This window comes from Centruroides vittatus, unplaced genomic scaffold (genome assembly GCF_030686945.1).
Source record: "Centruroides vittatus isolate TY-2023 unplaced genomic scaffold, ASM3068694v2 contig_658, whole genome shotgun sequence".
NCBI lineage: Eukaryota > Metazoa > Arthropoda > Arachnida > Scorpiones > Buthidae > Centruroides > Centruroides vittatus.
The window spans coordinates 332,143-359,523 of record NW_027122410.1 but is presented as its reverse complement, the minus strand read 5'-3'; the positions used below and the strand labels follow the sequence as shown (position 1 = coordinate 359,523).

At 32.1% G+C, this 27,381-nt stretch overlaps 1 protein-coding gene across 15 annotated transcripts in view; it reads right to left on the bottom strand.

Annotated features, from left to right (window-relative positions):
* LOC136980013 (protein turtle-like) overlaps nt 1-27,381 on the bottom strand; it is a 339,436-nt gene that overhangs the window by 253,541 nt on the left and 58,514 nt on the right. For all 15 annotated transcript variants that reach the window (XM_067276045.1, XM_067276040.1, XM_067276043.1 and 12 more), the window contains exon 2: nt 3,329-3,424. In XM_067276045.1, the coding sequence (XP_067132146.1) occupies nt 3,329-3,424 (96 nt within the window). The remainder of the gene's footprint in view (nt 1-3,328; nt 3,425-27,381) is intronic.

Sequence of the window (27,381 nt, the reverse complement as noted above, 5' to 3'; positions counted from 1 at the left end):
CTTGTAATTTCGATAGAAATTGTTGGAATGTTGTAAAGTGTCGAATAAAGAAAGACCCGGAGCCAAACGACTCGGATGACATTTTCCAGTTACACAACGATAGAAGACGGAAGATGCGAATAGAGAAGTAGAAATCATTTCCCCCTTTGGAAGGTGACTTTCCTGCAAGACACTAGAAAGAATCACTCCTTCCTCCTCCTCTTCATCTTCTTCTTCTTCTTTCGAGTAGACGTCGTGTAAGAAAGAAAGAATATATATTTATATATAAGGTGGCTCAGGGCAAATTTTCTTGATATATAAGGAGCCATAAGACTCCATTACTTTACTCTATCGCACTCCGAGAATAGCATCGTCGGTACAAGTTTCCCAATTTATTGTCATTGCGAGTTATTTCGCTTCACTGCTTTAAGAATAAATACATTAAAATTGCGCAGGTAGATGGTAAGAAAGCATAGAAACGTCTCGGCCCTTGAATTTATGCACCCGGTGTTTTTATCGGGCATAAAATTGGCAAAAAATTCGAGTAACCGGCTCCGTAATGAATAGGTTTGTTCTAGCAGAGAATAACGTTGTCACTTATTAAATAAGGCGTACAATAATTTTAATGTGTTGAAGAGAATCTACCGGAAATGATTATTTTTAAGCAGTTAAATTTCAGTCGTTTATTTTATAAGGTTAAACGGTTTTAAATTAAACACGCTAAAGCTAGGCACAGTTCTTACAGGTAGCATACCTTTATTAAAAAGAATCTATCGAGGAAAGCTTAAAAATAAGGCACGTAGGACGATTTTGAAGCTAGTTTTATAGTAAAATGTAACTTTTTAGTGTTTAAAACGATATTCGAAGAGTGCGAAGAGAGGGAAAAAACACGTTGGAGCACCCAAAATTTCGAGAGATGTCGCATTGGAATTTAATTTCAAGCGGAAATTACGTGGGGGAAAATAAGTTTATTATCTATAACACACGAGGACACTCGACGGGAAGGAGAAATGGAGGAAAAAGTTGGAAAGTTTTTAATTGTAGCAAAAAATCAATTACTAGTTTTAGGAAGTGGCAGGTAGATTAAAGAAACACAACAAGCGGTTTAAGAGCAAGAAGCAAGGAGCTACAATTTAATCTACAGTAAAATAAACTCTGTCAATTTTGTCGGCCAACAAGCGGCCAAAACAAAGTGCGAGACAAAATTACCGAACGTTTATCGATCGAAGTGCGTATCGGTTAAAGTGGAAGAAGAATCTCGAACCGAGACAAAAGTCTACCATCCGACTCTTAACAATCCCTTACATATTGATTTTGAAATCAGTCGTCGACCATTATGGTTCCAGTCCGGGACAGAGGAGAGACAGAGACAATGTCTTTCGTCCAAATGAAAATATTTTGCCAATCAATACGGCAAAAGAGAAAAGGAGAAAGTAAAAGTGAAGATGCGGAGGAGCGAGAAGAGGAAGAGAAAGAGAAGGAGGAGAAATTATCGTTAGGGCGCGTAGGAAAAGCAGTTTTGCCAGCAATCGACCGTCTTTGCTTCTACATTTTAATGATTGCTAAATATAATGCTTGGCCACCGAGATGATGTTTTTAATTAGCTGCGTGCGATTTGTCTTCGTCGTTTAGTTTAAAAGAGATTTTTCAATACACTCCTCGATACAATGCGTACCCCCGAAACCTCTCTCTCTCTCTCTCTCTTTAAGACAATGCCAGCATCGAAAATTAAATCTCGTCTCTCGTCTCCGGGATGCGGATAATAATGTTCGGCCTTTAACAAGAACAACTGATGAACATTTCTATCTGTTTCTAAGAAATTTGTCTCCCGATTCGAACCGTAAATATACATTACATCTTTAATAATGCGGGATTTTCTACACAATAATATATAAGTACGAAGATTACATATAAGATAACCTTGAAATATTCGGTACTTTAAACAAAATATATAAGAAGGAGAGAAAATTATATCGGATTTTCGTAAAATAGGAAAATTGTAAGAATTATACAATCGAATATTCAATTTTGACACGATGATCAGCGGAAAGATTATTGCGCCTTCCTCTTCTTCTTCTTGCTCCTCTTTTTTTTTTGGCACTTTCCAATTTTTCAGATGTATATTCACTTATCGTATTTTTAGATGGGGGCGAACTGTATGGAAAGAAATACAGTGAAATATGACATCGATAAAGCATCACTTGACGCCGTAGATGCACAGAAATGAAAAACGATACAGTTGCAATGGGATCGTAACTCAACGGCCATGTCCGAATGCTCAATATGTATTTGTATGGAGTCTGTGATAGGTTCTTGCTTGGAGGTAGAAATGATATTCATTTATAACACAGAAACGACACCAGAAAGATGAGGTGAGAGCCCAACTTTATTGCGAAATATGAATATCGGAAAAGTATTCTTCAAAAATATACCTCGCTCTTTCTGTTTATAAGAAGAAAATCCAATAGGAAAAGAAGAAGCAAGTATATATATATATATATATATGTGATGTGTACTGTATAAAGTCTACGTCCCTCCTTCCAGAAATTATTACTTTTCTTGAATCGGTTTGTGATTTGTTTCACTTGGAAATGAGTTTCGTGTATCTAGAAAAGCGATAGATGTTTAAATTGGAAGGTGTTCTAGGGTTTACTGTTCAATTTTCTGATTAAAATGTTATAGAAATTCAAGGATGAAGTGATGCTGACATAATGGGAAAAATTGGGATGCTGATGGATGAGATGCTGGGAGTTTTTACAGTGTATTTTCTTTTCAGAATTTATCATTTTTATGTTAAAAATTTGATAAAAATCCTCGCATTTTCCATAAACTTAACTTTAATCTGGATCTATTGTTAAGAGAATGGGATCTAACCTTAATTTAGTCAAAAGTGGATAAAAATTAAGTTAAAATATTAAAAGAATTGCTTCGAATTAAATGTTTGGTAACGAGAAATATATTTCTAAGTGCAGATAGATCGATTTCAATAACATTTTGATGGTCTGAATGGGTAACCCTCGACCTTCTTGCGTTCAAAATATAATGTTTTCTAGGATTAGGGATCGTGAGCTGTTGGTTGAGAGAAGCAAACGTGAATGGAAAAATACGTATGAAAATGTCAACGTAATCAATTGTTTTTAAATTTTTATACGAAAATTTATTAAAATAATTATTTATTTTCGCGATATTTAGGTTTTGGATAAGATACAATGATCCCGTAACATACGGTAATACGTAAAAACATAAAATTTACATGTTATTTTTTCAAAGTTCCGTGTGTATTTGTAGGTAGAATGGAGAAATAAATAAAATTAATTAGAAATTTATTAAAGTAAAAGTGTTTGCTCACCTGCTTGTTCTGGGATTTTTCCACATTGAGCAGGAGTACATGTTGGTATGACAAACTCCATAGGTAGAATATGGGCAGCTGCCCCTCTCCAACATTCTACAAATAAATCAAATACAACATCACTTATCTCATAGAACGATAACAAAGACAAAATAATAATAATAGTAATAATAAAAGATTAGGAGAAGACGGAGCATAGCCGGTCCGCATCACTTCGATTGTATGCAAATTTGAATTATTGGAGTGTATCTAAACGATTCCCATAATTAACACGAATTGTGTACAGTTACGAAGCATAACAGTTTATGTTTATTCAGGCAAAACTTCAATCGAATTTGTGTCTAAATAGCAGAATGAAATTTTAGTTTTCTAAACGAAACAAATTATGAATATTCAGATGGATACTCGAGATTTAAATCGATAAGATTTATAAGGATTTCCTTCTAATTGTTACGTAGAATTCTACTCCGAAATCAATTTAAACATCATCAACTTGTTAAGGAGAGAAATGCTTTAATAATTTAATGAATTTTAAACTTTATAAAGTTGCTCTTCAATTGACGGTTGCGACTTCACCCAAAACCGGAATTTCTAGAGCCTAAATTGTGTTTAAAACACAAATTTTCGGTGCAGCCAAACGATTTACGAGCCTGTAATTAGGAGTATATCAGATCAAACGCCATATTTGGTAGTGTGTTGTCACGAATCTAACCTCCTCCTCCGTTCTGTGTGACTACGTATCAGACGGTGAAGATCGATAAACGTTTCTTTATTTAGATACACGAGTCAGTTTAAATTCCTCACACGGCTATAATTATCGTTTGTTTAAGAATATAGAATTAAAATTACTTAAAAGAAAATAGTAAATTATCGATCACAACTTTCCTAATTAGAAAAATCACGTTAATATATCAGTTTGGATTCGACCGAAGCATCGTTTATCACTTAGATTCTGTGGATAAATGATGGCTTCTGTTAGGATTCCATCGAGTTTAACGAATGAAATAATCGGTTTTATATAATAAAAATACGATAAATAAACGAGATAATTTGCTTCATAATTTTATTCCCGGTTTCGGTAATGAGAGCGTCACGAAATCAAACGTGGCAGCCGTAAAGATTGCGTGTTTATATACAATTTATTTTGATTTTACAAGTTGAATGTATGACAATTTCTATCTTTATTGAGGAAAAATGGATTCGCTAAACTCGAAAAATAAGTGAAAAATAAAGTAAAACACCGGCGAAAAGGTCACGCGTGACGAAAAATTTAAGCGAGTGTAAAATGTAATTTTTTCCACATTTTTTTTTTTTTTTTAATTATTTAAAGTTTATTTTACTTAAAAGTGTTTAATTTAATAATAAATAAAATTTAGCATCTTCCCTCTCCATTTTTCTTGATAAATTATAACTTTGTAAAAACACAAATAATGGCTCTCCCTCCTCCTCCTCCTCCTCCTCCTCCTCCTCCTCCTCCTCCTCCTCCTCTCTTTCATCCTCTTTATCTTCTTCTAAGTAACTCTTAATATTAGATAAAAATATGGAATTTTTTAAAAAATATATATATAAAAGATTTCTTTAGTCATAAGTCACAAACTAATTTTTCCATTGGAGCATAGTGACAAGTGCAATTGTCTCAATTAATGGTTGCGATTTAGAAAGAGAAGGCATCAATAATGGTCATAAAATATCCGGGATGGTTATAATATGAGAATAAAAGATGAAGTCAGAAGAAATGAATTCAACTCGGATGCAATCAGAAGCTAGATATGAGTTGAATTTCAAGTGGAAATTTGTTTGAATGAAGTCTTCTTCTTCTTTTTTTGTGGAGCCAACTTGCACTTCTTCGAATTTCTCGAGTGAGATGATGTATATCCTTTTGTCAAAACTAACTCTGTTAGCATTTTAAAATACTTCCGAAAGCGAACAAACGTATATTTTTCATAGATAAGTTGAAGGATAGATTCGAAATATTTTATTTTTTTTTATATACTGTACTTTTAACATTACGTGTGGATGGAATATAGGTTAAGAAGATAAAATTTGGATAAGAGGAAGAGATAAAATGCATCATACAGCATTTCTTATCGTTATTATCGCATTGGAAAATCTGGAATCTTGTCAAACCAGTTCTTGTTAAAGGTGCAAGATCGGTTCCTGAATGATACCGAGTAGACGTAGAGAATTTTTTCGTGGTTCCTCGTTTGATTAAGGGGGAAAAATCTACTGTTAATACAAAGCTTGGTAGAAATTGTAACTAATAATGCTGATATCTAACAAAATGTTTAATTTCTGATCTTCGCATCACGTACACACTCTTCGTATCTCGATAATTTAATCTTATCTTCATACTTAATCACGTTTATTAGTGACTATCATTCGATCATTACGTTCTTCAATTATTCTTTATTCATTTATCCTTGATGACGATCTTATCTTCACTCATTTATCCTGTTTACATTATTCTTGCCTTCCTATTTGCAAAATTCTTCGTTAAATCGTTGCAACTTCTCCTTTGAATGCGTTGAAGAGAAGGAAACCATCCTTTACTCATCTTCATCATCTCGCAGCTCTTACCAGGGTGAAGAAGCCATTACCCTGGATAGATTTTCACATTTTTTAACGTTCCTTATCCTCCCGCATCTTCATCTTCCTCAGTTTCTCTAGCAGCACTTACAAGAGTGAAGAAGCCATTACGTTAGATGGATCTTCATATTTTTTAACGTTTCCACAATCGTTCATCCATTTTGTGGCACACAGGCTGAAAAAAAGTCGCTCGAGGCGTTACAAGAAAGTAGATTTGGGTAATTTTTATAATTAGATTGGAGAAAAATCTCGACAGTTTAAGTTTCCACTAAAACAAAATTCAGTTTTTAAGGATGCGGAAACGAACAGATGCTGTTAACTGCTGCGAAAAGTATTCCTCATCTCTTCAATCTTAATTAAGGAGAGAAAAAATGTTAGTAAAGAATAAAACCGAAGTTAGAAAATTAACAATATAAATTGGAATAATTAGTCGAATTTATAAGCAGAGGTTTATTATCTCGCATCCATTCTAACTCGACAACAATTCCGAAAACAATAGTTGTAATTACAGTAAAGTTTGTTGCTATTCAGTCTCTTTGAAAGCAGATTAAAATTACTTCAGCACATTGCTGGATGTGTAAGAGGTCGGCAACATCATAAACAACCTGAACATTGTCCCGTTTAATCTTACAGAGGATGAAGCGCGTATACAACTTTACATTTGGCTAGGATATTAATAGACCTTATCAACACACCACAGAAATTCCCAAAGCTCAATAGGGAGACACGTGATCCGTGCAAGTTGTTATAAACAAAAGTAAATACCGTGCTGCTGTATCGATCAAAAACTATGTAAATTCAAAGCCTCGATAAATATATAAGAATTTTACATAGAAAAGACTTTTCTCCACCAGATTTATAATGTTTTTCTCCTTTCCACTTTAAGGCTTTCGGTTAGAATTCCATAGAAATACTTTTGTTTATGTTTTCGGATAAACCACTCACTCTTATGTTATCGGTAGGATACCTGGAAGCTCAATAAAAGTTTTCTCAGATAGATCATAACAACGGAATGTAATACACAATCAACAGAAACAGAATGATGCACTATGGCTTTGCTGTGTAAGAAGAAAGGCAACGAGTTGATTAGAAATGACAATTTATTTTCTATATTTTTGTCACGATAAACTGCTCTTGTCGTTTCCTTTACATCTTCCTTCAATAAAAGAAAAATAAAGAAAATATATCTTTAATTAAGAAGGAGCTCGTTCTGTATTAATTATTACAAAATACACAAGACGAAGATCTTCATCCCGGAAGATTTATCAAATTTTTAAAGTAAATCAAACACACGTTAATAATAAAGTTTATTATCGTGAAAAGAATATCGCACGATACCATAAAATTGGATCAAATTTCAGTCAACAGAACTTTCTGTTTGTCCGTGACAGTGAATAACGACTTAACCCCGACACGGGACAGGTAAAATAGAAAAAAAGAACATTAAAAAAGAGAGAAAAATCGATGAAGAGAGTAACTGCAATCTTCAATGCGTTTTGGAACATTAATATTTGAGAGTTTTTATAGAAAGATGGAAAAGACAGCAGAAGTAGAAAGGATGTTCTTTCTGTTCCATCAGCAACGCCCCGAGGTCAATCCCCGAACAAACTGAAAAAGGGGAGGAGTGCAAGCAGTTTTACATCATCCTTTCTCAGTTCTTCCAATTGATTGTAAGGCAACCGAATTGAAATCTGCCACCTTTCTCCTTTATACTTTACCAACCACCTCGGGCTCTTCCTACAAAAACGTTTGCTAACTCGGTTTTTAATAGATGGCACATCTAGAAAGGAAACATAAAGGCAAAATATTAAAGCTTCTTCCCCCTCCGAAAACGTTTTTTAGTATTAAATACGCGTTACAAACGTTTAATTTCTTTTTTTTCCCCTCCTCGTAAAATATTCTTTAATTTTATATTAAATCAAAACCGTAGCTCGATCTTCGAGGGTCGGTTGGAAAATTGAAGATTTCTTTGCAGATAAAAAGAAAATAATATATTAAATAATTTAATTTCGAGCTTCCGAGTATTAAAAAAATGTAAAATTCTCTTGCTTATCCCGATGAATTTTAAGTTTCTGCAAAGCCGGAAACGTATGGAAGAGGGAGAGAAAGAGAGAGATCGATGCTGTTTATATCCTGGGGCATCACAAAGCACTCAGCAGATGAAAATTGGGAATAATTGGAATTTGGAGTCCGATTTCATTCTTGCCTGGAGAATTCAACAATTGACGTGAGCACGACCGTTATATGATTCTCCAACGTATATACGTTCCACGACGTTATAGAAAGACTTCAGCTCCACTCTGTCGTGTTTGCGTGCTTCTGGCATCTCTCTGCATCCCACACATCTGCTACTTTCTCGTTCGAAAACTTCCAAATGACTGCAATATTCCAAATTGTGTGAAGTATTTTCGATCTGTTTTTATCTAATTAACGATATTCGCCCAGGAAAGTAAGAAAATTCCCCGAATTTTTCGATAGACGGTTGATAGAATGCGCATAGAAAACGAAGAAAAATCCTATATTAAATTCGATTAATTCGTAAAGATTTCGAATACTCCGACATACAAAATCAACTTCTTTTATGGTTTCTCTGTATTTTTTTTCTTTTTATCTTTCCCCTTTTCGGTTCTAAATTCTAACTGTTTATTTCTTTCTCGGCTTCTTGCCAATTTCTCTTTCTATGAAGTTTACGGCTTGATAGTCACATGCACCCTTCCCTGCACACACAACACGTTATCAACATCGCTCAATTTAAAAGACAATTTTTGCTTAAAATCAGCTGGCGGTAAAATATTCCTCTTGGTGAAGAGTGGCAGCAATAATATACGGTTTTTTTTTGGTTTAAAATTGAATTCACCACGCTCGACACTCCATATTTAAATAATACTAATCCAACCGAATCTGCATGCAGTGCGGAGTTATCAACTGTTTACTATTTTACCATTGAAGATAGTTAATATATATTTCGAGAGAGAGAGAGAGAAAATTTTGTTGAATAAAATAATTATTTGAAAAATTGCTCAGAGAAATCAACTTGGATAAATTAATTAAGTTAATGTTTTATCTAAATAAATCTTTCCTGAGCAAACATTAACGTTTTCTCTAGTCTTTTCGATGGAGTTAAATAAAGAAAAAGGCGGAAAAAAATGCGAAAATCTTCGATAGAAAAAAATTATTTAAAGTATATTGTGCCTTTTTTCTAATGTTTAAATGTAAATTCTTCATTAAATATAATCTCGGGTTAGTAGGAAATTAATTATTGACATTTCATTATTGGACGAGTTAAAGAAAAGTTTGTTATTGCTGTTAAAATTTAATCTTAAAATGTTAAAGTTAGTCCAATTGTGCAGAATTTCTAAAGTCGTCAACGATAGTTAGAAGCGTCAAACACGAAAACACACAATGTTACAAAGTGAGAAGGGGAGGAAGGAAAAAACAAGGAAAGCAAAAAGGCTCTAATGACCAGAAACTGTTGTTAAGTCGAACGTTTGGCTGAATTGTTTCTTTACCAGTTCTATTTCTCTGCTGACCCCGCAACAATAAGCGAGGAGGTTATTTAGGAAAGCACTTCCTACTTTATCTTTTCTAAAAAGTTTGGCTGCAAACCGCAAATTAAAGAAAGGAGTCAATGTTCAATTATCATAGATATTCTTTCGTCGTTTAATCAATTTCTGTAACTATTTATAATATTTTAACGTATAAAAATATATTATAAACATTTTTCGGGTGGAAGAAACTTTAGTTCGCTCGCCTTTTTACGTAATCGAAAAATAGTATTATAAACACTCGAAGCGTAACGCCTGTAAGTCCGGTTTCTTTGCAATATTACCGAGTCGTGCGAGGAAGCACGCATTTCGGGAGCGATCAATTCTTTGGTTCTTTCTTCCTTTTCCCCCGTTTACATCGTTTTCCTTCGAGTCGTCTGGGACTAGAGAAGAGAATCCGATAACACTTCTCGTGCACTGTAAATACACACAGACGTCGGGCCGTCGTCGTGTTGACACGAGTTGTCGACAATAGAAAAGCAAGACGAAAATAGACTACAGTCCTTACGGTCAATCCAATTATAGGAGGTTGCTTTAATACAAGGTGAAATACAATCTTGTATTCAGCTCGTCTATCCCCCGTAGCATTCTATTAACTGTTCAAAGGGTTCGGGAATAACACGTCCGAGATTTTATCCTATCTTCAGGAAATACTAAACTGAATAGATTTCACCTGTCTATTTTATCGTGGAAGGAAGATTGCCTCTCTCTTTCGCTCTCTTACCTTTCTTCTTCCTCCTCTCTTTTCTCTACATCACATTATTTGACTAGAAGTAAACGTCCTTTCGATACACAAGCGTATAGAATAAGGCTTATTTACAATATAGTACTCTACATCCGCTCCAAATTAAAGCAAAACAAACAATTTATTATCCTTAAAAATTCATCCGTCATTTTTTAAAAGATTCGACGTGTTCTAGCGACATTTTAATATTAGATAGAGGTGTTTAATTTTACAAGCCGCACAAAATGCCAGCGTGGAAGAGGATAGTCGTTCGATCCGACGTCATCACTCGGATGTAGTAAAGGCTAGAGAGACATTCCCTAGAGTGGGATCAGCAATTCAGCCGCTAGACTCCAAGGCTTAGCGACAATTCAATTAAAACGGAAAGCGCCATTAAAATGATTCAAAGCTGCATCCTCCGTTTCGTGTCGGCACTTTGCACATGCATCATTTGTAGCTTTTCGTCTTTTCGTAATTGTGATTTCAGACCGACGATACTTTCTGGAATACGAGGAGCATTTACCTCTTTTCTTTCTCATCCTACACGCTTAGCGGCTTTCCTACTATATATAGGAGTGCTGCTAAGCGTGAAAGGCCGACATATAAAGTTCAATGCAGGATACAGAATGTATGGAACAAGTTAAATGTAATGTATGGAGTTAATGTATAACGGTGATCGTATAGCGTCGAATATATATATATATGCGATATGTATTGTGAACAGTAGCGACGATGCATAACGTTAAATGCATAACCGTAAATCTATAACAATTATATTGAAAATATATGACGATATAGTGTTTAACGCGCGGCTCCGAACGTTAAAACATACAATGGAGGTGTATAGAAGTTACAAGGACTTTCCACGGAGAGGGGAAGATGAGGAAACATTAATTGGATAAATCAGTCAAGTGTCGATTGCGATATTAACTTTGCAGGCGAGTTACAATAAACTCGAACCGTAAATAATTACTTGTAAAGTTATTGGTAACAGTAAAGGAATTCCACTCGGTAATCACTCATGGTAATGCTAAAGATATTAACACAATTCCTAAACACTAGAACTCATTAGTGGATTATCAAAGCCAGTCGATGACCAAACGCGCATGTTCGTAGCAAGAGTCCAAATCCTTCAAGAGCGAGGAGATGGCCCGGGTACAACCCCCCTCCGGCTATTACATACGAGGTGTAACGATCGATCCATCATTAAACCACCATCAACTCACCATCTAAACAAGTATCAGGTGGAATGTAATTACAGACTCTCACTTCCTCTCTCCTGTCTAAGTTCTGATGTAGCAAAGGGACAACGTCTGAAGATTTTGTCCCAAATCACTGTCTGATGATTAAGGAAAAAATCCGTCTAGTGACGTCACTAATCCTTCCACCGATAAGATAGGAGTGGGATGCAGACATTTCTCTTATATAATTCAATATCTTTAGGATAGTTTATTTGAAAGTTTTCCTCCTCCTTCTCCTCCTCCTCCTCTTCTCCTTCATCCCGAGTAGAGTAAGTTTTTTTTTTAACTTTATTTCTAATTCTAATATATTCCTCTTTAAGATTATTTTAAATATTTAAAGAAATCGTTTCTATAAAAATTCTGGAAAAATCCAAAGGGAGAAACAGTTTTCCAGAAGGGGTTAGAACAGAAAAATGTTCGAATTTTGAGAAGATGGCGATTACTTTAGGATATAAAAAGTAGTAAGAAAGAAACTCGATATTCGTCTCACGTCTTTAAGAAGAGAGAAATAAAAGAAAGAACTAAAATGCATATCTTCATATTTAGATAAACATAGAGAATCACTTAACTATAAAATTGGCATTTTTATTTCCATTCGACGGAATAAGCAATAAGGAAAAAATGCGTTTTATTCGGCATAGAAATGTATAATATATTCAAAAATTTAAATACGAAAATTCTATCTTTACAACAGACACACACACAGTTTACACGCATACAGACAGACGTACGAGGAAGAAACAATAACCGGAACGAAAATCAAAAATCATTAATGTACTGTACATCTGATGATTATATTTTAGTTAATCAGAAAATTTAATAAAATTTTTTTCCTCGTTGGAAAAATCCCTGCAGCATCCGAAATGAAGAGAGAGACGAGGAAGAGAAAGTTGGAAAAAAAAGAATTAATGATTGTGGCAAATATCAATAATAAAAAAAGGGACCATTACAGGGAAGGTAGTAAGAAAAATGAATGAATTATTAGATTTTAGCAAGGAGATTGAATGTTACAAATTGGTATAAATTCTCTTTAACAGAGTTAATATGATTAGAGCTATCTAAACACATATGTAATTAGTAAGAAAAATCAGATCGCTTTAAAACACCATTACAAAATGGGCAAAAATTAATCTGGTAATCAATGAAGTGTCAGAAGAAAATTCGTTTTTGGAAGTAACTACGTTCTCTAATAACCATAAAACATAATTAATATCATCAGACGTATCTAAGCAACCAGATGCTAAATGCTATCATTTCTCATTTAGGAGGAGAATCTACAAAAGAAAAAATAACGTATGAAATGATTAAAAAACACACAACAATTATCGAATAAATTTGGAATTATATAAGAGATTAGGAAGGAGAAAAATAGGTTTGAACGGGGGTGGAGGGGTCGTAGGTTGAACTTTTCACCTCATTTAATACGTAGACCGTATCAAACAGGTTCATTATAAATCTTGTGGACTAGAAGACGTTACTTCCGGAATATTTCCGAAGCGAAAAGCATCCGGGAAAGAATCTTTGTATCGATCGAGAGGTAAGCTTGTCCCCGCTGTCCTGTACTATAAATAAACCATGGAGTCGGCTGCGACAGAACTGCCAGCAAACTACAGAACAAGAGATACATAAATAAAACATAAGGAGTTACAATATAAGTCTGTCAACTAGGGAGGTGATTCCATTAGTTGGCCGGAAGGTGGACCCGTGTCAAAACCAATACTACCGTGAAAATACCTTTGTTATATTTTTCTCGTAGTCCCTCGTTCCTTAAAGATAAAAATATATAAGAGTATATCTTTGCTTCGTCACCGTTTGTAGCTGGGAGAATTTTGTCTCTACGCATCTCTACGCTCTCGAGGATTACCTCGGAAGAAACGTGGATCGAGTGGTATATTGCCATATCCGGTTGTTACGTGACGCGTTACGATTGACTAGAATAAATTTCTAGCTCTTCCAGCCTGCTAGATTTACAACCCGGTCCCGTATACACCCCTCGAATTTACAAAAGTCCAGTTCCGACTTATGTACTTTGTCGTATACATCCGAGACTTACGCTTTGTGTAATGGCGTATTGGCTAACGGCATGCAAAATTTGGCTACTTAAAGTTAGAAAATCAACCGATAAAGAGCGAGAAAATTACACCCGAATCTGCGAGAAGCTTGGATTTCTCGTAGTGTAATATCCATTTTATCCGGTTAATTTAATAAAAATAATACAAAATTTAGGTTATTCGTATATATAATTAACTAAATATCGAGTAGGAAAAGTGTAAAATTCCTTATCTTCATACTAAAAATGTCGTAGAAATAACAAAGACGATAGCAAGAATTCTTCTCCATATGCACTTCATAAAATGATTTTGTCACCATTCCAACATCAGAATTTTTCTGTATGAAACTAACAGAAAAAACTCATCATTTTAAGCAGTAAATAAGCGGAATCATATCGGTCATAACAGAAAATTTTGCATAAATCATAGACTAAATGGCTTAAGATGAGTATTGTGAGTAATCGTCGCGTTATAACCATGTAGAGTGGAGCCAAAATGTAAAAGATTATCCACAGAGTAACTAACCGATACAAGTATAATACGTGTAATTACAAAGTGGACTCCATCATCATCAATGGAGAACCACAGGAAGTGTTTTTTTAGCCAAACAATTCAAGATAAAGTAAGCTTAACAGCTGATCTGGAGATAAGAAAGAGCAGCATTAATCCATTCACCCCTCAAGAATAACAATTAGTTCTTTGATTAATTACTTCTTTAAAAGAAGAGGAGAGGAAAAAACACTGGACAAAACATAAATTGTTTCATTTATTTTTAAAATTCGAAAGTATTTTTTCGGTTCTTTAAAGCTGATAATGGAGAAAGAAAGACGATACAAATTATCAAGTAGCATGGTTGAAGTTAACAATAGAAGGTGGAAAGCCAACAATAGTGGGACATGAAGCGTTTGTTTTGGCAACAGCAACAATGACGGTCATTCCACTGCAATCAGTTTTTTCCCCTGCTTCTTTCCTCTTGCAAACATTTACTTCTACGTCACGTACGCTTGGCAATACAATGAGTTACACTGTTTACATAAAATATTATCAAACGTACCAACTTATGATAATATTGTATAAGCCGAGAGATGCTCTTAACTCTGGCTATTTTAAAGCGATTTTCCAAGACAAACTAATTAAAACCGAGCTAAACAACGTAGAATCAATCGAATTTTTCTGTTAATACGTAAATTTTGCATAGAAAATAAACTGGAAACGTTAAAATAAAGTCTCTATGTCGAAATTAAGCAGGCTCTTTCCATAATTAAATTATTATAAACTTAATAAAGTAAGAAAGAAAAGTCAAGGTTATTATGGATATTTATACTTTAATATTTTCGTCCGAAAGACTCTTTTTTTTGTTCTTCTTAATGTATTTTTAATGAAATTAATGAGCCTATTTTATATTCATCCATTCTCGACACGAATCTTGAGAGGAATTTAATCAACTTTCCCGTTTTTAAACGTATTTAATAAATAATTTCGATAATTTAAAACCATAAAAAGTATTTTGTGTAAGATTTTACAACTAAAGAAGATCTTTGTGTAAAGAAATCTTGGGGAATTTAACGATTGAAAGCGAAAGTTTCTTCTCGTCTCTTTGGAGGAAGAGAGGGGAAGAGGGAGAAGAGAGAGTGGTACAGAATACAGAATGACAAAAACCAAAGAAAAGAGAAGAAAGAAACTGTTTCTGGTCTCAACCTTGCCAATCAACAGATGAATCTTTGCTTCTGATCCGAATCTCTTTAAAGATACCGGCTGATTGAAAATCTCTTCCATCTCTTCCTCATCTCAACTTCTCCATCCATTCCTACAGAGGATGCTGTTATATTTATCTAATAGAATGTTCAGATCATGTGACAAATTTCCCATCAATTCTCCATCTCATTTGCATTTCATCTTCGTTATCTTTTAATGTAAATCAGAGCAGATATATAGAAAAAACGTAAAAGTCCAGAAAAACCTTTAAAATTAATACAGAAACACTAAAGAGTTTTGCATAATTCTCCATCTTCCCCCTTTTTTTTAAATTTCCAATTTCGTTTATCGAATCAAAATTTCAAATAACCGAATGTAATTTACGAAATTTTCACTCGATTTAGTTATGAAATATATATGTATATTTGGATAAATTTAACAATAAAATAAAGAGAAGAGAGAGAGAGAGAGAGGAGAAAAAAAGCCGATAAATTTCCGCACGAAAACCGAGAGAAACAAATGAATAAAACGTTTCATTTACAAGTCAAAAACGAAGCAGAAATATATTTTTCTACTCACACAAACGGGAAATCTACTGTTTTTTCCCTACAAGAAAGCGTTAGGTAAATATCGAGACAAGTAAATTATCAGTAGTTACTGATGGGAGTACGTGGAAAAGGCTGTTGTTTACAAGACGGGAGGAAGTACAGCCTTAAGGAAAGAAGAAGAAGAAGAAGAAAAAAAAGGCAATTTCTTCATTTTCGGAGAGCAGTTAGTGGAGGGGGACGGATCTGAATTGCAAATTGTTAAATAACGCATGCTCTATATACGGAAGAGCGACCAAGTGTTATTGAGGATGTTGGTTGGGAGAGAGAAGATTCCCAAGTCGAATCAAGTATTCCGTTTCGAGACTGTTTATTAGTCATGCAGCAAAGAAGGAACTAATATTTGCATGGTTGCAGCGGGGACATTTTGATCGACTCTTTGCACAATGACGTAAAGATGATCGAGTCCTAAACCATGAATGGGATAAATGCGCCGTTCGATTTCCATGCATAAATGTCTCGTTTGACTTATTGTATCCCATTTCCGGCCGGCTAAATAGGATTATTGTCAATATTTACCTTTCCCTTTCCATAATTTATTCTTTTAACTTTTCAAATTACATATATTTTAATATTTTGATAGCTTTTGTAGAATGATAAATCCATACAAATTCGTTGGTAAAATATATTATGTAATAAATTCTCTTAAATGAGGTTGTTTATTCTGGATTTTTTTTCCCTCGAATTCTCCGTGAAAAATGGTATTCAAACTTTCTTCTTTATATTTCTAAAATTCCTCCTTCATATATATATACCAGGGAGGAAGTAAATTCATATTCTTCCTCTCGTAAATATGCCTCAGAAACATCCGAAGCTATAGCAAAGAATAGGATATTTTCTATAAGAGAATTTCTTCTGCATTAAATAAATTTTTCCCTTATTTTTCTCGCGTAAGTGTTTTACGTGTATGGAAATTATATCCTTGTTATTAAATACATAAAAATTATATCACTATTGTTTTTTCACTCCTCGAATATATAGATTTATATACAAACAGCTGAACTATTACTCCATAAATACAAATTACTTCCTTATTAGGTTAATCCTTTCCCTATATTTTCTATAAGTGCCTCAATTTCCTCACGCTTCATCCTCAATATATTTCCTCATCTTTGTATACAGACCAATTTTCTAGTTATATATTCAAATTGCCTCCTTATTTTCTCTCAAATTTCTATACAGATAAATCATTTCTCTATTCTATCTCTCTTGTTATATACAAATTATTTCCTCATAATTTAAACCATTTCCTCATTCTAATCTACACAAATATCCTCCAAATTCCCTTTCGTACATATACCAGTTCTATATTTTTCTCTGCATCCCTAACTGCATCTAAGCTTAATCCTTTATTGTAAATATTAAAATAAATACATAATTATCCTATATTATCTCGTTAGAATTATGAGTATTTCTGCCTATTTTCCTTATTTTTCTATACAGAAACTTATGTCAAATCAGCATTAGTAACGTCGAGGAAAGGGTATGCTTGCGTATATCTATACATATTTATAGCCTGAGAAGAGGAGGAGAAAGAGAGAAAATAAATAAAATTAATACAAAAATATTTTATAAATTTATTCAAAAAATATTAAATATCCAACGGAAGATATTCTAAAAAGAAATTAAAGAGAAAAAAAATTTTTTAGAAATGTTTCTGCATTAAGAAAACATGTTTATGTTTGACAAGTTCAATAAAAAGATATTAAAATTTCTCAGTATTTAAAAAAGCATCTACAAAATTAATTTGAATTTTTTTAAAAAAAAATAAATATGAATATATTAAAATTCTTTTCATCTTTATATACAATATAAAACATTTAATATATATATATATATATTTTATCTAAAAAATTTTAGTCATTAAAGCAATTAAAGTATACATGAATTATTCATTTACCTTCACTTTAAAATAAGAAATAAATGAATTATTTACAGTAAAATTCAAAATATAATTAATTTTATTTATAAATTTGTTAATTTTTTCGAATTTTTTAAAGTATTTTTATACGTAGAATTACCATTAGAAGATGATGGAGTTTGTATATTTAAGATTACATAACGAGGCAACAGTTATATCTAAGTGCAATTATTCATGTTGACAATTTAATACTGTAAGCACCTCCTACCTATATTGAATATGCTTCTCGATAAGGTCCACAGACAGATGTTTAATGTTTCATTGTCGGTAAAACTGATTTCGTATCCTTTCGTCCTTAATCAACTGGTTAGCGTATCTATTAAGTTGCCACAACAAACATGAAAGGGATGTTTGATTTACTAAACCACTGAAGCAGCAACAACTGTTCCGATCTGGATCATCTGCTGGCATTTACTAAATTTTAAAGGATTCCTATGTAAATAAACGTGGATCCCTATCCATTACACTAATTATCCGGGATGAAGAAAGGATGCTCTTGCTCTCTCTTAATTGGAATCGATGCGGATGTTGCTAAGTTTATGAGCAATAAAAATAGCATTTTTATATATTTATCTCTATTTAAACATCTATAAATCTATATTTTACCTTTTTGAGTGTTTTTTTAATGTATAAAAAACGTTTGTTAATGCAACAAAATTCTCTAAAATATCAAAATAATCTCTAAAAAGCGAACTTGTGTATTTACATTTAATATAATAATTTCTTATATTAATTAGTATTTAATATTAATTTTATATAATATGCACACGAAGAAATTTACCATAGTCAATGATATTTGTTATGAGTAAGCCTATTATTTGGGTTCTACGCAAGATTTATGGTACCGAGCTTAAGTATAAAATATTCACCTTAATACAAAATTTACCATGACCATTAAGACTTAGGCAGTTGTAATATTTTAAAAAATTTTACCATAGAAACTCAAATAATTAACATAGGTAGAGATTTAAAGCATAATTTACCATAACAATTATTGTTTAATGCGTACATGTTACATCAACATGCGAAACTAATCCGGTATTTATCATCCATACAAGATTTATACGTCATTTAATATTTACTAACATCGATATGCCCACGAGATATGGATATACGCCATTTAATACATTAATCAATAATTACAATATTTATCTCTCTGTAAATAACTTATTTACCATGTATGCCTTCACTATTATAATAGAAGGAAAGTTTTACCATAAATTATACACAATTATCCACGAATATAAGCAATTATGGTAATTTTTTACCACAGCCTCATAGTTTATACATAATTATCCATTTTTATTTTTAAAAAAAACATTTACCATAGCCATGTTTTCGAGATGAAGACGACGATCGAAAGCACTCCGTTTACTTAGCATCAAAGAAGAATTATCGATGTCATCAATTTGTTGATTTAGTTTCTCTTCTTTTTTCTCGACCAATCACGGTAACGAAGATAGGAACAACAACTTTTGTCAACAACAAAGATGCTTCTTCAACAAACAAAATCGAAAATCGAAATAATTCGAGATTATTTAAAGGCGTAATTGCAGCATCCCTTCTTACTCCTCCGCATCCTCGTCCTTCTCTTTAATCATTATAACCGATAATACAAAAAGATAAAAAAAAAGAACGAAGAGCAATAGTTTTACGATAATTTTATAAATATTAAATATATTTAAGATCCTCACCATTTAAATTAGGTTAAACTTTAATAATAGAGTATAACATCATCCATTTTCTGTACAGAAATGATAAAAAGACGGTAATTTTTCCTCAATGATAGGAGGGGAAATAAATAAATAAAAATAAAAGGAACCACACGGGATGCCTCAAACAAGTATAGGAAAGAAATGGAGAGAAGTAAGGATAGTTGTGATACAATCATCATAACTGCAGAACAGAGATAATGGAAGCTAGCATCCATTACTCGAAAGGGATGTGGAAGACAGAAAGAAACCAATCCAATTGACCAATAACTTAGTTTACCGCCATAAGAAGTTTCAGCAGATAAACTCAGACAATGTTACTCGTTGCTGGGATGTTTTTATTTTTTTTTATATATATTTTATTTTTTTGATAACTTTTTCCGTCCCGTTTCTCCGACCGATGTAACTTTTGATGTGTACATTAATCATAGAACAATCTCCTTCTACCAAACTGCTTCCTTCATCGTATTTATGGAAGATTTGGCAATACAATCGCTAAACAAGAAGTTAAATATAATCTTTTCTCGGTTTATATTTTCAAAAATACACACATAAATATATATATATATATATATTTATTTATTTTAAAAAAACTGTAGAAAATGGTGATAAATTACCTGTCTCTATCAGATCTTTATCCTTTCTTTTAATAAACAAAAATCGATAAATTGAGAATTTTTAATAACCTGGTGACTTTTAGAACGTTATTAATATCTCGTCCTGCAACTTTATAACGCGAATAAATGGTTCCATTGTGAGAAACGGGACGAATTTGATAAATTATCCGGCAAACACCCACTTTAGAAAGCAACTTCTGTATATATTAAAAAAAACACCATTTTTAAAAAATAAGAATAAGAGCATCAAGTCTATGGAAGGAGATTAAAGGCGCGAGCAGTTAGAAAGTTAGAAAAATTATCATCACTCGACTAGATGAGAAAACCTAAGTTGTGATGTCAAATAACTATCGTTGTCTCGGGTATAATGGACATTTGGTCACATCATCACCCCCCAACAAAATGGCAAGTAGCCAGTTTGGTAAGGATTATTGCCAACATTAGGAAAAATCTTTATGCAAACATCTTTAAAAAATAAAAGAAAAGAAAAATAGAGCATAGTTTAGAAAAGGAATTACAATTTCTCTACGTTCTTTCTACACTTTTTTTTACAACTAGACTAACTAGAAAAGACGTTATAAAATTGCTAAACGAGATAAAAGATCCTAAATAATAGTTAAGGTAGAGAAGAGTAGTGATGCGACTCGAGTTTATGATACCAAAATAATTTACTAGCGGCAGACCTTATTTTTGTTTTTATCTTTGGTCGTTAAGAAAAGAAAGAAGTGCACTTTCTAATGAGGATGCCACACAACTTAAAGGGGAAAGAACCAAGAAAGTGGTACATATAGTGTCAATAGCTTATGTCACCATCAAAGACGATGTCTGTAATGGTCTGTAACCGTTTCACATATTGCTTTTTTTTTTCTTCTTTGTTCTTTTATCCCCTTCTTAAAATTTTCTATCGCAAATTTCTGCTACATTTAAACGAAATTTACGACATCTTACTAAAAATATATTAAGAATTAACCTTAAAATTTCATGTATTTTAAATTTTATAACACTTTGTAATTAAATTAAAAATTAGCTTGTAGTTTTATATTAAAAATACACAAAAATAACGGCGATTTTAGAGAAAATAAGACATTAATAAACGTATTATAACTTTTACTTGATAATAAAAACAATTAAAAAATTAAGTAAAAAAACACTTAATTTTTTTTTGTCGTCGGTTAAAGTTTATATAAACATAAGCGGTACTCTGCTGAATATAGAATATGTTAGTTCTTAAAAAATATCGTAGCTGAACGACGATTGGCTGAAGAATAAACGTAATTATAATTCTCCTCCTATTTTTACTTTTATAACCAATCGGCGTTTAATCGATCGTATCTCCGACCAATCATCATTTATTTTGTTCAATAACGTACGAATAGCTACAGAAATTTTAAAGAATTCTATGATTTAATATTATTCATTTAAATATATTAAATTTATGATAATAAAAAGGAGAAAATCGAATAAAAATATCAGGAAATATAGGCAAGTCTTTAATAAATTTGAAATTAAAATCTTAGATGATGATTGGTCGGAGATACGATCGATTAAACGTCAATTGGTTATAAAAGTAAAGTAGGCGGAGAATTATAATTATGTTTATTCTTCAGCCAATCGTCGTTTAGTTACGACATTCTTCAAGAACTATCATATTCCGCAGAGTACCGCTTATGTTCATCCAAACTTTAACCGATGATAAAAGAAAAAATTAAGTGTTTTTACCAACTTTTGCGTTTTTTTTATCATTAAGTAAAGGTTATAATACGTTTATTAATGCCTCATTTTGTCTAAAATCGCAATTATTTTTGTGTATTTTTAAGATAAAACTACACGGTAATATAAAAGTTACGAATGCTGAGTGTTGAGTCATAAAATCAATCTAAATAAATAAGAAATCCAAAAAATCAATTCTCATGCGAAATCTGGAAAAGTTTCTTACTAAAAAAGAAAAATTCGAGAAAATTTTACTGAAATTTATCGAATCGACATGAAAATATTCCCGAAAAATTCTTTAATAATTGTATGAAAGAGAAGAACAAACCTCACGGAGCATCTTTGGTAAAATTGAAGAAAGAAGAAGATTTGGAGGTGAAAACATTCCCAGAAGAGGATGGGCAAAATAAAAAGGAAGGAGGAAAAACCAAAAAAAAAAAAAAAAAAAAAAAATTAGATGTTTTAGCAAAGTAACTTTGTAGAGAAATGGAGCGAAAGCTGGATGCTGTGTTTGTAGCAGGTGACAAGAGAAGATCTTTTGCTAAGAACAGATTCCCTTGGGTAAAGATACAACTACTTGGCTAAATGGCAAAGAAGAGCCGTGTGCTTCGGGTGCCGTGATAAGGTGATCACAGCTCGATTCGCTTTCCTACCTTCTAATTCTGTTTACAACTCACACCATTTCTTTTTTTCTTCTGCTTCCACATTTTATTCATGATAATTTCCATTTTGCGTATTCATCAACATACCGCTACCAAAGTACAGATTCTACTAGGGTAATTTCCTCAACTTCTCCTCAATTTTCTGTTTAATTTTCATCTAAATTTCTCCTGAATTTGATTTAAAGTTCTTCCAGTTTCTGATAATCTTCACAAATTTCTTTTAAAATTTTCTTAGAATACTGGAGTTATTATTATTTTTTTATGAAGTTAAGTTATTTATTAATTTTTTTAATTAAATTAATAATTAATGGTGTAAATTTTAACGTCATGAAAAACGTCGTTTCATCGGAAAATTAATGAAAATGTCTTTGATAATTGATAATTTTTAATAATATAATTACTAAATAAAATTTTTTCTCAAGGAAATGAGATAATTAAGGCAAGGATATGTTTTCAAAGTCCTTTTGCTGTACTAAAATCTCTCAGATTCTGTAAAAGTTTCTATTAAAACCTCTTTAAATTTGTGAATTATACTTAAAATAGGGAAATTTCTTTAAAATTTCTGCTCCCAAATCGTATAGACATCTCCAGATCGTCCCACATAAATAAATTCCGTATTTTCTCCTCCAAAATAATCCTGTTCGCGAAGAAATTTTCGAGAATTACCCTACATCACTAACTAAAATTTCCCTTAAAAAACGTGTTCGAAAGGATGCAATTGATCAATTCGTCTTCCATCCGTCAAGACTTTAAAACAGGAAAAAAAAAAAAAAAATCCGCCTCACGGCATCACAAATCAAACTTAATTTTACGAGAGATATTTTAATTACTCTTTACCTACTTAATCAATAAACGTATAAATATATTTTAAAGCTTAATTAGAAACAACAATAATCATCCGCCGTTAAGTATAAACAACGCTATTTACGGATAAAATAATTTAATCAAAATTATCCATTCTTCTATCATGTTTTATTGATGAGAGACAAGAATAAACAGATAATATTTAATCACTGGAAGGTAAACAGAATTATGGAGTTGCTGCATCACCCCACGACTTTACAGTTTTCTCACTAATGAACTGTTTCGGTAAACTCATTTGTTTAATGCATGAATATCGCTACTACTAGGACGGTTACATATTTTGCAATCGCAGCAGTTTAAATAAACTACAGTTAAAGCTAATACGATTATAGAGATTCTAGAGACGACACGCGACTCGCGCGATACCAGATCAATGCAGCAAAAGCGATTTTAATGGCCTTTTTCTCTCTGTCTGTCTCTCTCTCTCTCTCTCTCTTCTCTCTTTCCTCCTCAAACTTCATTAGTTACGTCTCCCTTCTTCCTCTCGCCTACTGTTTACTCGTAAAAAATCCCTCGCCTCTTAATGAGCCACCCAAACTAGCTGTTGGATCTCCATCATCCGCATCACTTGTATACGTTTCTATAGTCAAATACAACAGTCGTTAACGTAATGATTACTGATTTTTGTATAGAAAAATCTACAACAATATATTAACTAATGGAGAAAAAATTTAACACGTGGAAAAAATGTATATATAGAGAGAGGCTAATGGCTCAAAATTTCAAGTTTCTTATTACTAGTAATGGCTGGTGCAGTCTTTCTTATTGTTATTAATTTGTATCTGCCATTAAGTTTTTCTTTCCTGATTTCTTTAAATTGGCTTTAATATGTTCCAATATTAGAAATTTCTCCATTGTTTTTTTATGTCAGATGCATTTAATATGGATAAGTTTTTTGTGTAAGCGTATTAATGAATACTAAAGAGAGTTATTATACAGTAAAAACTGCAGAAAATTCGTAAATTAATGTATGTATACGTGGATAAATATTTGACGAAGCAGTTTGGCACAGATGTAAAATGTTTAACAGAAAGATATTCAGAATGTGTAGTAGCATTTCTAGTAAATTTTATGGAGATTTTTACATGTAGAAGAGAGATTTTTATGATAAATTTAGGGAAATTTAAAGGAGGTTTTGGAAAATTTCCCTAAATTAACTCGTTTGCATCTATTCGGAAGAGAATGAAGCCGAAGAAGAACGAGAATATCCTCATAAATTGTAGAAATGTTTAAATACAGAAAAATTCTGACGACGATTATGATAAAAAAATTCTAATTCTCTACTATTTAAAGTATAATAATTTAATATATTTAATTGATTATAATGATTAATTGTTAAGTTAAATAAATCGTAGGAAAGTAGAAACAGCAAGAATCTAATAGAAAATCTTAAAACAGAGAAATAATTATTTAATCTTGCATCATTTAACGTTGCAAATTCGAATCGTAAGAACAGTAACTTCATTAAAAATGTGACAATTTAATTACGTATTCTTACAAATTTGAGCGCAAGAAGTACTTTAAACAATAGAAAATCGTGTATCGATAATTGTAAACAATACTGGCTAAACTTTTATGGAGTATTTTATATTTTACACCCCCGCAATATATCAAGAAAACGAACCTTTACGGTAGACACTAATGGAAATTTTCTGGCAAAATGAAACTAAAAATAGTGTTATAATACGAAAAATACCGAATTATTTTTTCAGTGGCGTTTTCGAAATTTGTTCTGATGGCCTCTACTGCTCGATTTTTGTCCGTTTTTATCACTGGGTGGGGCACAGGACCTTAAATATTAATAAACGAAACCATCCAAATGCCACATACGTTATACTTCTCTCTCACTACTTAAATGATAAATGAACCATTTTTTCGGTGAATTCTATCATGTTGGATTGAAGTACCATTATCTTACTATTTTTCTTAGACTCAATGGTAATAAGGGCAGACAAATGGCAAGGTATATCGCATCCCGCTAAGTTATTCGCTCTTTAAACACGCACAACCCAAATTATGTTGACTTTTTGGAAGAAAGTAAAGCTATAAATCCATTTACGATATTGAAGCAACGTGTTGGTTTATTTATAGATTCAGAAAAACTAAAAATTCCTGAGATTTCCCTTCTGAAGATGCTGTGGATGCTGTGGATTTCCCTTCCGAATATGCCGTGGAAAATCATAAAAATATAGCAGTTTTATATATATATATATATATATAAAGGATATCAATAAAGCAGATTGTTCGTGTAGAGGTACGAAGACACCAATCAAATGTTGCACAACTTCTATGGGCCATTCAATCCGGACGAAAGGATACAATCACAGAATCGATACATCGAGGTACAATTTAAGAGATGGTGTGTTGGTTCAATGCTAAGATAACGAAAAGTGGGACATGTTCAATGAAGCAAATTAGTCTGAACTACTCTTATCTTCTTCAAACTACCGAGACAGATTCTTCTCGTGTTTCAAAAAAATATTTTTTTTATCAATTTTTTTCTCTCTAAAAAAGAAGAGAGCATCACATAATCGTCTTAGCAATTAATAGAGTTAATTTTTCATCTAATTAGCTTAGTTAAATGAAGGAAAAAATAAATAATCGCATCCTTCTTTTACGGACTTAATTTTAAGGAAGAAAATTAAATTAAATTAATATCCATTATAAAATTCGTAGAAATTCTGATATAACGCCAATATTTGATTATAATTTTTTAGTAATATTTCATTTGGCCTGGATTCTTGGCGAAGACGATCTTTGCTTCTGACAGTAAGTGTAAAATTCATAATTTATTATAGTATATAAATATAACTCTAGATATTCTATATAGACTAGATGTATCTTTTGCAACTTGTAATGATCTAAAAGCCATATTTTCTTCTAAAAAAAATTATATTCTTAAATGCCTGGAAGTGTTTTTATTTTTTATTTTTTTCCTTTTAGAAGTTAACATCAGTATTGTAAAAATTACCAGCGGATTTTTATCGAAGTAGATCTGTAACTGAATGAGCTTTAACAATAGGAGAAGGGGGATGCAATATAGGAGGAACAAGAGTATAGCGCAGAATTCGGTAGTTTATGGCTTCTCTACCAGTCTGAACCAGTTTACGTGCCATCGAATGTCGACTGCACAACATTCCTCACACTTTCTCTGCAGTGATAGTCGTGTTCCTTTGATCAAAATAGGGATTCCATCGCTGCAAACAGCCAGTTATCCAGAATACTACTTCAAACAAGCTTCTATAAAAATGGTAGAAAATTATGTTTTTTCCCCCCTTCTTTTTTTAGAAAAAAAATGGATGATGATCTCTTTACTAATTAACGTATGAGACGTTGATAAATAACGTTGAAATGTGTCCAATTATACGAAGTGAAGTGGCCAAATTGCAGTTTTGAATTACCTTCAAACGTTTCGATTCTCCCTTTTCTACAATTTTTTTTTTTTTTTTCTACTTCTTTCTTCTTCTTTTCTTTTCTTCGAATCTACTCGGGAGTTGATTCTAAAGTAGTTTCTGGTTCTTAATGAGAGATGGAAGAATTAAGCGTAGTACGCTTCAACTAATTCATTTGTCATTTTTGAAAATTATTATTTTTAAATGACAGGTTTTGTACTGGTTTTTAATTCAAGATTCCTTTTCTCTAATTATAATTATTTAAAACATTTTTTCCCTCCCCTCTTCATCCTTCTTCTTCAATCCTCTTTTGGTTCCATTTATATGTTTATATTGCTCTTAGGTTTTGATAATTAGCGAATAATCGCTACCCAACTACACTTTAAAACATCAATTTTCTAGCGTTAAATACATTGAAAAAGGTTTTTTTTAGAAAATAAATTGTTTAAAATTGATCTTTCTTTTATGAAATTTGAACTTAATAAAAGGAAAGAATATTTTTAAATTATTCACTTTATTTAAAGGTTTTTACGTTAAAGTGTATGTATGTATATATGGATAGATAGATTGATAAAAATAGCATCCTATCAGTCTTTTGTACAATTTAAAAAATAAAAAAATAGAAATTTTTGTATCTGACAAGATAGCAAAGAGTTGAAAAATAATTTTCAATTATTTAGATACGTATTAAGTATTTAATAGACTCTCATAATGGTCTCTCAACTACC